Source organism: Schistocerca cancellata, chromosome 4 (assembly GCF_023864275.1).
Source record: "Schistocerca cancellata isolate TAMUIC-IGC-003103 chromosome 4, iqSchCanc2.1, whole genome shotgun sequence".
Lineage (NCBI taxonomy): Eukaryota > Metazoa > Arthropoda > Insecta > Orthoptera > Acrididae > Schistocerca > Schistocerca cancellata.
In genome coordinates, this window is record NC_064629.1 from 562744563 (window position 1) to 562758900 (window position 14338).

The 14338-nt window shown below is 35.9% G+C and overlaps 1 protein-coding gene across 2 annotated transcripts in view; it reads left to right on the forward strand.

Annotated features, from left to right (window-relative positions):
- Positions 1 to 11077, forward strand: part of LOC126184250 (AP-3 complex subunit sigma-1) — a 117640-nt gene extending 106563 nt beyond the window's left edge. Inside the window, exon 6 of one of the 2 annotated variants that reach the window (XR_007536829.1) lies at positions 7324 to 7458. Coding sequence is in view for 1 of the 2 variants with exons in the window: in XM_049926618.1 (XP_049782575.1) it covers positions 7324 to 7446 (123 nt within the window). In the remaining variant the exon portion in view is untranslated. Of the gene's footprint in view, positions 1 to 7323 lie in introns of both variants that reach the window. The other variant, XM_049926618.1, reaches the window with a different exon arrangement.
- The last annotated feature ends 3261 nt before the right edge of the window (positions 11078 to 14338 follow it).

Genomic DNA, 14338 nt, shown 5'->3' on the forward strand with positions numbered 1-14338 from the left:
TTTTCCTTGAGCATGTGTCACAAATGCATTAGCTCACACTGGAGATGACCAGTGTCAAAAATTACTTATTCCCTTTATGTTAATATGTTTAAAATACGTTTCTTGGCTTTCATGAACCATTTAGAGTGAATTGCCTGAATTGTGTAAGTACACACGCGTTACCTAAGTACTAAAAATGTAAGTTCAGGAGGATAGTGATCAAACACAGAGCTGGAGACTAAGACTAAAATGTATTTTGTTTTTACATTCTGTAGATATTGATTCCAGTAAGTACATATGTAAATGTAGTTTAAGTGAATAGCCTTTGATGCCATGCATAGTCCAAAGTTTGAAAACAACATAGGAGCATTGATTTTGATGGATCATCTGACACCAACATAAAGCATATTATTCTGAATTTCAAGCTTTGTATATTTTCTCATCAGTAGTGGGAAGGATATGTGAGATATTAATGCAGGTAGAAAAGTTAGCTGTCAAAAAAAAGCATAAGTTATGAGGATTCCTTTGATTAGAAAGCACAGGGCAGATATTTGTCCAGTTAAGGATGGCCATCTTGTTTCAGAAGGCTTTACACGCATTGACAACTTTGATACAAGTTTTTGTCAATTAAAAATCACATTCTAAATTTTGTGTTATTCACAGTGATTTTTATCTACTGCTGTTTATTGATTTATCTTTCAACTTCCCTAGTGAGATTATATATGAAAACCATGTTCTTCTTAATAAGTAATGTAATTTTATGTTTATTGTAGGTAGGTGCACTATTTAGCAGAACCCTGAAAAATCCTGCTATATGAAGTATTCTTTCAAAAATTTATTATGGTATTAGAAGCTTAAAAAGTCATTACAAATGCTTTAATGACACACATTTTGAAATCTGTAATTTCATTCCGGGATCTCTGGTGCAGAGTCTGGTTTATAGTACAAATTCAGTCACGTGTAAATTACTAGCATAATCACAATAAAAATAAAATAAAATGTACAAAAAATCTTTAGTGGTTGTTTTCATTGCTAAATGAGATGACAATATCTTGAAATTCGAGGCTTTTGTGTCTTTCGGAAAACTGTAAATTTAATATTGATTATCCCAGTTATGGATAAACAGTGCCCTTAAATTATCCCAACTGATGTAGTTAGTTCAATGAGGCTATTGTAGATTCTGTCTTCAAACATATGAAAGTCTTTCAACACTAATGATCACTTCTGTCAACATAATAGTTCATTGAAATTAGTTACATGGTCAAGCAGGCCTCAGAAGGTGTAGCTCATAATGTGGCTCTACTGATTTGTCCCTTGTGTCTCTCTAGATCCAGACATTGTTTCCCATCCTTAAAAGAATGGAAATGGAATGACGAGAAAGCAACGAACCATTTTATACGCTCGTTCATAGTAATTTAATGATTCATACTCCACTATTAATGAGGTAATATGGCCTATCCCAGGTGGCTATATAACAAAACAACATTGACATGTTTGGATGCTGTAGAGAATTGCCTAGTTTGAGATAGTGGCAGGTGAGACTATTTTCTTAAAATTGTCAAGTAGGACTGTTTTGGAACTATGTATTACTCTCGCTGTTAATCTAGCATTTGCCTTGAACAAATTATGCCGAGCACATATACTTTAATTCAGGCCATCTGCAGTGCACCATAGTGATGAAATAGCAGCTGTTGGCTTTGTTTTTACACCTTGAGGAGCTTAGTAGTGAGCAATTTATCACTTACACTGACATTGTGTCCATGTCATTTTTGTAACTTTTTCTGTACAGCAACACAACTGTGCTTCTGGATGTTATTCATGCAAAGTTTGATGCTTCTTTTCTTCACGTGACTCACAGTTCAAGGTTACCATTCAGAAAAACAGAGAAATGGCAGTAGCCATTTTTGGTGCGCGCACGCGCCCACACACACACACACACACACACACACACACACACACACACACACACACACACACACAATCTTGTAAATTTGGATTCCTAAGGACTATCTTTTTATCTGAAGCATTTTCTGTTTCCCATGTGCTATTTCACACACAATTCAGTGTAAATTATGCTTTCCAAGTTTGTAAAATACCTTGCCTCCGTGAGTGGTTTCCTTGTTTATATACTCCCAGTTCATGTTGCTGAAGTGAATCATCAAGCCAGGATGAGTGAATGGTCTAAGCTCCAAAATATGTTTCAGCCACTACATTTCAGAGTTTCTGTAAATGAGGTAAAGGCAGAAAATCTTTCAATAGTAATTTTTAATTGAAACTTATCATCAAAATGAAGTAATAACATTCCTTTGAGAGTAAACTGTATGGATTACCTACAAACAGCCAGTAAAATTTGATAGTCTCTTCATTGCTCCTTTCTGTTTACCTTCTTTCATTTATTTCATTGTGTACATAAATATTTCATTTTGCTTTCTTTGCTAGAAGTGGGTACTGTATTTGTGAACCTGTGAAATGGATGTGTAAAAACTCATTCAGTAAGCACTTTAGCAGGCCATTTTAACTCTGTTAAGAATGAGAAACATCTCTCTTTATATTCTTGGAAACCTTTTTTTGAGTAGCCACTTAACAGTGCTTTCCTTATGTTTCTTCAGCATTTAGGTAACACTCACTGGAATGCTATTGCTTCAATATTACACTTGCTTCTAAAGTTTTGTCATTTATTTCTTGAATTTCTGGGTACTTCCTTTCACAAGTGTAAAGTTTTACAAATTTGTCACCCAGTAAAGTCATACTTTGTATTAACAAACTAATACTGTCAGGTTTCTTCAGAACTTCCCATATGCATGGTACTACAGCACATTTTTTTACAAACATATGAATGGAATGACTGATTTTGTTGCTTCTCTACATAATATCATTTCAATATCTACATATTCGTGTGAGGGAATATTAGCAGTATTTGTGATGTGCTCGACCATATTGAAATAATTTTATTGAGTTGAAAGACCTGCTGTAGACTGTCGCACATCCCTGCAAAGTAGTGTACACCAATCTTTTTTTTCCAGAATATTGATCAACTTTGTGTGTGTGAACCTATGATATTTACTTTAAAAAAGGTAGATTTTAATTATTGTAGAAAAGTCAGGCATCTCAATGAAAACTTGACAAATTTCCAGTTCGCTATTTTAATTACTTGAGTTTTCTTCAGAATATTAGTACCCACATTCCTTCCATTCTTGTTGTTTGTGCTAACTTACTTGTAGTAATGTATTGTTTTTTTTTGTGTTTGAAACAGAGGCTATTATTGTATGTGGCACACTTGTCCATCATAGTGATAGTACAATAGAATTTGCCAAAACAGGAAGTATCTTGTTACTCAGGTTACCCAGACAAGCTACTAGGCAGATCCCATGACCCTTTTAGTGAAAGTGGTCATAAGGTTAACTGTAATGATAATCCCTTGCAAGCCCATTCAGGACATCAAATTTCTATAAAGTACGCATTTCTCTGTTATAAGAGCAGTACCTTAATGAAATGTTTCCCTACAAATTTCCCAATTTGACTAAAACATGTCAAATGATATAGCCTTATAACACTTATCTTGAATGCCAGTGTTCTGGCACATTGATGTTAAAAGGAGGTTCACTAAACTCTTCTTCTCATGTGACTGGATTTTCCCCCACCTCTACTTGAAAGAAGAGTATCACATTTAAAGTCTAAAACAAAGTGAAGAGGATTCTTCAGTCAATTTATTTAATGATTTAGATTTTGGCTTTGAAAGTTATCATTTGTTATTGAGGATGTTCTTGATATAAACTATTGCTTTTATGCGTAGGTTATATCCTAATACTTTATCAGGTCTGCTCAGTTGGAGGTAAAGCAGATGAGTTGCTTAAATTCATGAAGCTTTTCTGCAAAAGAAATTGCATATAAACTCATATTCATATGATATTACAATGCTGTTCATGTATGTGGGATTCATATCATGTTGGACCAACAGAAGATATTGAACATGTGTGAAGAAAGGTGGTGCTAATTATCACAGGCTAGTTTGATGGGCAAGAGGGTGTAACAGAAATATTGAAAATCTTAAATGGCAGCCACTCAAAAAAGACACTAAATCATGTGGAAACCTACTTAGAAAATAAAAAGAAGTGTCTTTTAGGGTGGAGTTGGAATATGCACCAGCCCCATGTGAATAACCGCTTGGAGATCATGAAAATAATATCAGGTAACACCTTGCATAGAGATGCACAATCATATTTCCCTCACTCCGTTCCTGAATTGAACAGGAAGAAACAAAAAGATACTGTACAATAAAAAGTGCCCACTGCCATATATTTTATTGTAATTTTCTGAGTATGAATATCTTAATTTAACAAAATTATTTGGTTATGTGAATCATCGTAGGAGCAAATACAAGGGGACTTAAAAAATAAATTACGCATGTCATCCTATGCTAAGATAATTGTGCAACAAGAGGAACATATTATCAGAAGAGAGTGCACGTTCTGGGATTCCTGAAGACACATTTCTACTGCAACATGCTTAACAGTGCATCACAATATAGAAGTAAAATGGTGTGGCATCTGGAAAAGTACTCCATAAGTTGAAGTACATGGTAAATACAATTCAAAACATCTAAATTGCACACAGATTCACTATAAAGTTCTGGCAGTGTATGGGTAAAATGTAGTGTCACATTCAGCTGTAGTGAAATGGTGCCAAATGTTTGACCAAGGCTACACAGATGTGGGTGATGCCAATCAGGAAGGAAAACCATCGACATCAGCCACAGATGATGATGTGTGTATGATTGAGGAACTGATACGCTGCAATAGCATATTTCCCAGTGATGAGGATGTACATGCAGTGGTCCTCTAAAGGCCCTGGTAGCAAGTAGCAGATTTCTGTGATTGAGGAACAGAACAATTGGTACATCTTTCTGGCTGTTGTTTTGGTGACTTGAAAATTGGTGTCGTATATCTGTGTCACATTTAGGTGTAGCACAACATTCAATAAATGTTAATTGGTCTGCCATTATAGTGCGTAACAACTTGCTTTTTGAAATCCCCTCATGGTTAATTTTATATTTAACAAATAGGAAGCAAAGAGTCCTTCTGTAACTTAATCAAAATGAGCAGATTTGAATCTAAGGGGGAGTGTAAATTGGAGACACCATAGTCTTCTTGTCATGGCCCAATGCTTTTGTTAATAAATAACCCACCACTAAACATCACAAAGTCTGTTTTGTGCTTCACAAGATGTAATTGTGAAAGACACAGAAAGATTAGCAAATTCGGGTAGGGAACATAATCAACTTGTGGAGTACTGAAAACTGATTGTCACTTACCTGTAACAAAACATAGCTCATATAGTTTCTGCTGAGGAACACTTGTAAATGTAAAGTGCTTATTCCACAGAGTGATAAAATCAATAGTTAAGTTAAAAATTTTAAATTCTCTGGACTACAGAGGGTATAAAGTTTTCTTGGATATATTACATTCAGAAACTGTTGCTAATGCTGAAGCTTCTGTCACCACTATTAGAATAATTGCCATTGGCACTCGAAAATGTAGCCTCCTTTATGTGACTTCTTCCAGTATTGTCTCCCATGATATCATATTTTGGAAGAACTGTGTGCTGCCACAAAGAATATTTGTAGCCCACAAGAGGGTGATCAGAGTGCCTGTTCTCAGATACTGAAAACCACATTCATCATTGTTAGAATGCCTCAAAATTCTAGTTCTTTTATTATTATGGGATTTGTAATTATTAATATAAATACATTCAAAAGGAACTGTGGTGGTCATTTGGTTAACATACAACAGAAATCTAATATGCTCTTGAAGAACACCTCCTTAACCACTTTGGAGGAAAGTTACACTATGCTGCAGGCTCTGTTTCCAACAGACTTTCTGCAGAAATGAAAAAAAATCGAAAGATAAGCACCATATATTCAAATATAATTTGAAAGTCTTCCTTGAGGAACATCCTTTTGTTGTGCAAAGGATTTCCTCGCTCTAATTTAAAGGCATTAGCTGTAATACGTTGTTTGTTTGTTTCACTATTGTCAATTAAACTTTCAAATTCATGTCAGTATTATTTGAATTATGTTGTGACTTGTTCCATGACCATTTACCTTTGGCTTATGTGGTCCCACAGAAGCAGAGATAAATAAAATAAAAGTATATATTTCATTTTTTGTGGAAGTTGCTGGCTATGGGAATAAATATCCCTCCTTTCATTAGGGAAATAAGAGGTCTGTTCACAGTGCAAACAGCGTAAATGATTCTGTGGTACAAAATGTCTCTAATAGTTAACCACAGTTATACAGTTTCATTGTTGGATATTGAAATATCTTTGTAACTTTTAGTTTGATAGCTGCTTCAGTAAGTGCTTCAACTAAGTTCATGAAATAGTTAAAAATTGAAATTTTAGTTCTCTTGGTTACCTGGAAAATAGTCTCCTTCGATATAAAATATTCCCAGTAAGATTCCTGTTGATCGTGCATTTTTGAAATCCTCATTTTGTAGTCTTTAAACACTTCTCTCGTTTTCTCTTCTTCTTAATGTGTCCTCCTTCATCTACATTTCAGGTAAAGGGAATGTTTCAGGCTTAAGTACAGTGAATAGAAATGATGTGCAGCAGTACAGTGACATGTTGTGCATCACAGAGAGATTTCCTATTGAAATTTCAATAGTACATTTCGAGAAGAGCAGCACAACATATTATTTCTTCCCACATACATTTTACGAAATGACCATGATGAAAAAATTCAAGAAATTGCAGCTCATACAGGGGCTTGCTGTTAATAGTTCATCCCGTGAACCATTCATGAGTGCAACACAGAAAGGGGGATTGGTTAATGCTACCAGAAACACCCTCCACCACATAGTGCCAGGTGGCTTGCAGAGTATTGATGTAGATGTACAGTCATTATCAGCAATGTATTATCAGCAACAACATCTTTGTGTAAGACTTTTTGAACAACAGAACATTGTTTGATATTGTATGTTTCCAGTTCAGTGACACTTAACAATAGATAGTAAGACAACCAAATAATACAGTAGATGACAGTACTACAGTGTGGTCTTTCCTCATGCATATGTCTTACATTCAGAAATGTTGTGATTGACATTTTGTGAATAAGTAGTTTCATTCAATAATGTGTTTTCAACATGCATTGAGAGATATATTGAGATGTGAATCAGATTTGCATGTTATTTTTAAGGTGTAAAGGAAGTGTGTGTGTGTGTGTGTGTGTGTGTGTGTGTGTGTGAGAGAGAGAGAGAGAGAGAGAGAGAGAGAGAGAGAGAATTTTGTGGTGGTTGAATTTATGTTGTATCGCTATTTGTCACTAAAACATTTTCTCGCAATGTTCAGGCTGGGTTGGCTGCTGCACCAGCGCGAGCAGTTTCTGCTGTGAAGAACATGAACATTCCACAGCAAATCAAAGACATTAAGTTACCAGATTTGCCTCAAGCGATAAAGGATCTCAAGTTTTGACTAGAAGAAATAGTGCGAAACATTTTGTTACCAGCTATTTTTATATAATATGTGTGAAAAGACAAAAAAAAGTAATGAAGTTATCAATAATGGCCCCTTATTTCTGTTTCTGAGCACTATCAAAAAGTTTTTACCTGTGAACTTCACATGCTGTTTTGTTTCAAATGACATATATTTGTGCAAAGTGCCATGGAAAGTCTTTGTCCAAAATGACTGTTACTGTTGTTTTGTTCTCTTTTTTTACAGCAAAAGTTAGTTCTCAAACTTGTATATACATGGAGAAAGTGACTAACCAGTATGGATTGTAATTTTTAGTACAAAACTGTTAAAATTTCCAGTTCCTGTAAAATTCCATAACTATTTTTATTCTAATTTGTCCAAACTTCAGCTGTATGAACAACAATTTTGTGTGTGTGTGTGTGTGTGTGTGTGTGTGTGTGTGTGTGTGTGTGTACACAATTAAATGTTATAAATGTTTCATATATGATATTGTAACTCTTTTTGCAATTCATTAAAAGGGATTTTTATACTTTGTTGGAGTAAAAAGTTGTGAAATTTCTTTTGCAATAAAGAAATAGTACACAGCAGTGAACTTCTAAAAATATTGATATACATTTCTTGAACTTGACCCAGAGGTTCACTGGATCTGAGATCTTGGGTCATGTGTCATATTGTGTGAGAAATATAATTTTTGTGAGCAGTGATAGTTCAATTGGGACTGTTACGAACAGTCAGAGTACAAGTGCTGATGCATATTACTTACATACAGACCTGATAAATATGTTTGTTCCATTACATTCTGACATGTACAGTATGACTGAGATGGATGAAGTACATTGCAATGTCTGGAATCAGCTTCTTGTGTTGCAATTGTCTTGAGTGTCTCAACCACTGTTCTATCAGTAATTTCCTACAGGCTAATAATTTATATTTGTCTCCATGTCCCTTTTGTTTCAGACACTGTTTAAATTGTTATTTGGTGTTATATCTCCGATGGGCTGCATTTCTGTTGGATAACTCTTTACTTACTGTAATCTCTTGTGTTGGCTACCATTTGGTACTAAAAAATAACTGTTGTAGTGAAAATATTATGGATCATGTGTATTCCACTTATAGTTACTAAAAAGGAAAAAAATGAAACTGTAGGCTTTGGCAAAAATATGTGGCCACTGGGTAGTCTGTGCAGTCCAAGCTGATGTCTGAACTTGACAGAAACTTGACATAAACTTGACATCTCTCACAGTTCTGTGACCAGAAACCAGTGAAAGCTAGCGTGACAGTTCTGTAGAGGAAGTTTTCTCTCCCTCTCAAGCTTTCCTTTTCAGAATGTGCTTGTGGTTTAGTGTTAAGTGGGTTGCAGTATAAACACAAGGTCCATCAGTCAAGGAGGCCAGACATAATGTGTGTTTATACAATATTTTGTCACTATCCCTAAAGTAAGTGTCTAATAGAAGCACAAACACAATTCATTTCACTACCTGACAGGAGAGTCCAAAAATATTTCCACTTGGCTGGCCGTTTATCTTGAAATATTTTGTGCACAAGTGTTTGCCCTTGAAACAGCAACTGCCCAGGTCTTCCCTGCCCACTGCAGCAAGCATCAATGTTATAAGGTGCCCACTACTGGTTTCACTTTGACAAGCAGAAACTTATTTATTGTTGCATGTGTTTCCAGTCTGTTTTACACTGAGGATATGGCACAGTGCCCATCGATTTAAATGGCTACAGATTTTGGTGTAAATGAATGGAGTAGTAAAGAACAGATGGGAAATAGTACAATTTTTATTCATCTGTATCCTATCCAAAGCTGTGTACTTTTGGAGCCGCATTGTGCAGAAGCATCCAAAAACTCAGCAGTTGCTGATGTTGATGACTCGTGTGGCACCTCTCAGGCAGCATGTGACATAAGGAATATTGAAATATGTAACCTACCATTACAGTTAAAGTTTACCTGATGCGAATGAATTACACATTTATCATTATTAAATGATGTCAGAAGACTATTTTAACCCTGCGACAGCTGGCAGGATCTGTGAGACCCACTGGTTTTTGTTTCACTGAATCTGTATTTTTATAGTTGGTGATTTGACTTGAGTGCTCTGCTAGCTTCCTGAAACATCTCAGGGAAATTGTTTGTGTTGTGAATGAGGCTTTGCTTTGTTTAATCATTGTTTGGCAGTCTTCCAAAAAGCGCATGGGTCTGTCAGACCCAGCCTGACCTTTTACATAACTAATTTCTGGTAGTGCGATCTCATTTTTATTTTTGTGTAGGCCTATTATTGAGTTACTTTGTAAACCAATTGTGATGTCTTACTACCGAATTCTCACTGTCAGTAGTCTGCAATATAAAATGGCAAGAGAAAGTCTTTCATATGGTGAAGTTTACAGAATTCTTTATGATGATGAGAGTGAAGTAGATGATTCTGACGTGGACACAGACTTCAAAATAAACAGTAATCATGACAGTAATAGTGGAAAAAAAAAATGTTGAGCCTTCTGTCAGCACTGATGCACCTACTGTTATTGATTCAAGTACAACTTCTGTAACTGACTCAGGTACTCACCCTAAGTGCTTTTATGAAGGAAGGAGTAGAGCAACTAAATGGACGAAAACTTGTTTCCCACAAAGCATTCAAATAACATGTCACAACATAGTAATCATGCATTTGTCGGGAAGTATTCAAGCTGCGACTGATGTAAATTCACCGTTGGAATCATGGCAGTTATTTTTTAGCAATCCATTGATTCATTTACTTCTTGAATCAACCAATATCTATTTTGATTCAGTTTGAGACAAATATATAAGTGACCCAAATATAGCTAGGCCTACAAGTTTTGATGAACTGAAGGCATATTTTGGCCTACTGTACTTAATGGGACATTGCATGGCGGTAAATGAATCTGAAGACTTTTGGAATACATATGGGATCAGAATAGCAACCTCTCAACTTTGTATGTCAGTGAAATGGTTTACATTTTTGACTCATTGCATCAGGTTTGACAACATTCATACAAAGAAAGAAAGAAAAGCACTAGATAATCCTGCTGCCATAAGATCCAACTGCAATGCAGATTTTGCTCCCTCAAAAAACTTTACTTTGGGCAAAATGCTTGTTCCCTACAGAGTCAGGTGCAGGTTCAGGATGTATATACCAAATAAACCTGCCAAGTGTGGGATTAAGGTTTTCATCCTGGCTTGTTCTAAAATGTACTGTTTGAAACATTTGCAAGTCTATGCAGTTGCACAACCACAAGGACCATACAAAGTCAGTAATAAGAAATATTATGGTGATTTGCATCTTGTAGACCCAGTAGAAGGGTTTGGGAGAAATCTGACAATAGACAATTGGTTTACTTCTTATCCATTCATCAAAAAAGTAGTACGACAAAAGAACATTGCTATTGGTAAGTTAAAAAAATAAGCCTGAAATTCCAATTGAGTTTTCACCCAAAAAATCTAAAAAAGGCTACTCGAGTATGTTTGGATTTCAAGAAGACAACATATTTGCCAAAACAACACAAATCAGTACTGCTTATTTTGTCAGTGCATCAAGATGATAAAGTTGACAGTGACAGCTGCAAAAAGAGAGAACCAAGTGTTATTATGTACTACTACGAAAAAAGTTGTGTGTGTGTGTGTGTGTGTGTGTGTGTGTGTGTGTGGGGGGGGGGGGGGGGGGGGCAGCATGGATGTCATTGATGCTGTGTGTGGTGAATATACTGTTACTAGAGGGACAAGATGATGGCCCCTCTCTCATTGTATTCAAAGCAAACAAAAGTGTTTCAGTTAAAAGAGAATACCTCAGAACACTAGGAAAGTCCCTCACATCATATTTGACAATGCGTGCAACCAGGCCAAATCATGGGTGAGAAATCCGTAGGCTTGCCTCTAACCTCTCCTGCAGCCAAGAGGAAAGATCCACAACCAGGGAAAAGGGGAAGATGCTACAACTGCAAGGACAGCAAAACTAAATACTTTTGTCAAGTTTGCAAAATGTGTTATGCTTGGCACATGCTGAAATGTTTGCGGTGACTGTTTTGAAAAATGGTGATTTTAGAGGATGATATTTCACAAACTATTCATTATATTCACAATTTCTATTTATATAATGTAAATTCAACATTTTGGTTTCTTAGTTCTACAACTTACTCTCATTTATATACGTCTTTCAATCAAATTTACGTGTATTTCCAGTTTAATTACATTCACTTCTACAAAGAAATCTAATTTTTTTCCAATTATTGTATAATTCAAAAAGTTGAAATAATGTCACGATAGCATTTAGTTCTACCTGAACAAAATAAAAATTCGTCATTTGATGTAAATATACTTTTTGTCACTTGTTTGTTATAAGTGTGTTATTTATTGGGTCCTACAGATGCAACCCGACAGTTTTTGAAATTAGTTTTTGCCCAACAGTTATAGGGTTAATGAAAATAAAACTGCAATACAAGCTTATTCAGAATCTCTCTCTCTCTCTCTCTCTCTCTCTCTCTCTCTCTCTCTGTGTGTGTGTGTGTGTGTGTGTGTGTGTGTGTGTGTGTGTGTGTGAGTGAGAGAGAGAGAGAGAGAGAGAGAGAGAGGGGGGGGGGGGGGAGGGGGGCAGAGAATTCTGATATAGCTTCTTTAACCAATTTTAAGACTACATCTACACCAAAAATTTTCTAACTGATTCATTATCTCATAGGAGAATAGTGCAAAAATATTTGAATTTTATTTTATTTACACGTCAAGTTCCATAGGACCAAATTGAGGATCAAATCTCAAAGATCATGGAACATGTCAGTACAGGAAATTACAACCTAAAAGTAACAACAGATAAAAATTAAATGTTTATGTACCCGAAAAAAGTCAGTCCATAAGTTTAAGTAAACGCAATAACAACACAATAAAAATCAGCTTAATTTTTCAAGGAACTCCTCGACAGAAGGAGTGACTTATGAGGAAACTGCTCAGTTTTTATTTGAAAGTGCATGGATTACTGCTAAGATTTTTGAATTCAACTGGTAGCTTGTTGAAAATGGATGCAGCAGTATTCTGCACACCTTTCTGCACAAGAGTTAAGGAAGTCCAATACAAATGCAGGTTTGATTTCTTGTTTTCTGTCAAGTATGAACTCATTGAAAGCTGCTTAAGGAATATAAAACCATCCGTTTCTGAGCCAAAAATATCCTTTTGGAATGGAAAGAGTTACCCCAAAACCTTATGACATAAGCGAATAAAAATAAGCAAAGTAGACGTAATTTTCGTGTCGAACGATCACTCACTTCAGATACCGTTTGAATAGTGAAAATGGCAGCATTAAGTCTTTGAACAAGACACTGAGCGTGGGCTTTCCACGAAAGTTCACTATCTTTCTGAACACCTGTAAAGTTGAACTGTTCAGTTCCACTAATCATATGCCCATTCTGTGAAATTAAACCGTCAGGTTTTGTTGAATTGTGTGTTAGAAACTGTGATTTAGCATTTGTTATATGCGATTGCACTCTATTCGGGGTATTCCACTGATGAATTCTTCTCGGGTTATCAGCCGAGTGGTGGTGTCTTATTGTTGCAACATTTCAATGAGTTTTGTACTCATCATTTTCTGACTTCGCCAGAAGATGATTGGTACGAAACTCATTGAAACGTTGCGACAAGACGACGCCACCACTCGGCGGATAACCCGAGAAGAATTCATCATTAGCATTAGTTTATTTTATACAAGCCATGAATTTATGTCATGAACTGCACTATTTGAAACGGAGCCAATGTTGCTCAAAACATCCTTTACTACCAAGCTAGTGTCATCAGCAAACAGAAATATTTTAGAGTTACCTGTAATGCCAGAGGGCATAGCCTTTATAGGAATAAGGAACAGGAGTGGCCCCAACACTGATTGCTGGTGCACCCCCCACTTGACCGAAAAGAGAATATAGCATTTTCAGTTGTTAAGTGACTTCTAAAGCTGAACTGTATATATGATAGGAAATTGTGGGATATAAATGTTCAGTTATCCTTACACACACAGCCTTTTCAATAACTTCAGGAAATATTGATGGCATAGAAATAGGTCTAAAATTATCTACATTATCCCTTTCTCCCTTTTATAAAGGGGCTTTACTACTGAGTACTTTAATCGTTCAAGAAACTGACCGTTCCTAAAGGAAAAATTACAAATATGACTAAATACAGGGATAACATGTGCAGCAAAGTACTTTAATATTCTGCTAGGCACTCCATCATATCCTATCTAATACTATCAAATGTTTTTTACCCAAGTCTTTGATCACAATATCAGTTCTTACGACAATGATCGGTTTCAGTCAGTATTGACCATCCTCAGATCTAAAATATAAAAATAACAACACTCTGAAACTCCGTGTAAAACATAGTTTGAGTAATGATTCTGATAAATTTGACAGTTCTGGTGTTTACAAGAACGTTTGTGTGGTTGTGACCAATTTTATATCAGTCAAACTGGCTGTTCTTTTAAAATAAGGTTCAGGCAGCATTTGCTGCAGGCACATAACAAAACTTCATTTGGAATGCATTTGGCAGAAACCGGACTCACTGTAGGCAGTATTGAGAGTTGTATGTGTATTCTACACAGGGCAGAGAAAGGTCGCGCTCTCGTCTTATTGGAGGAGTTGGAGATTTACAAGGCCAAAAAGCATGAGCCCACTAGGGTACTCAATGGACAAAGCGATTTTGTGCCCAACGCCTGTGTTGCTTTGTTTGATAACTTACTACAATAATCAAATAATGCCTCCCGTATTTGTACCTAGCATTGCTATATGATTTATGTTGAGAACAGTAGGCATTTGCCGTACTTCCACACATTTGTCACTCTAATCCTGTAACTGATTATGTCCTAACTATTCATGGATTGTATGGTCAGACTAGATAATT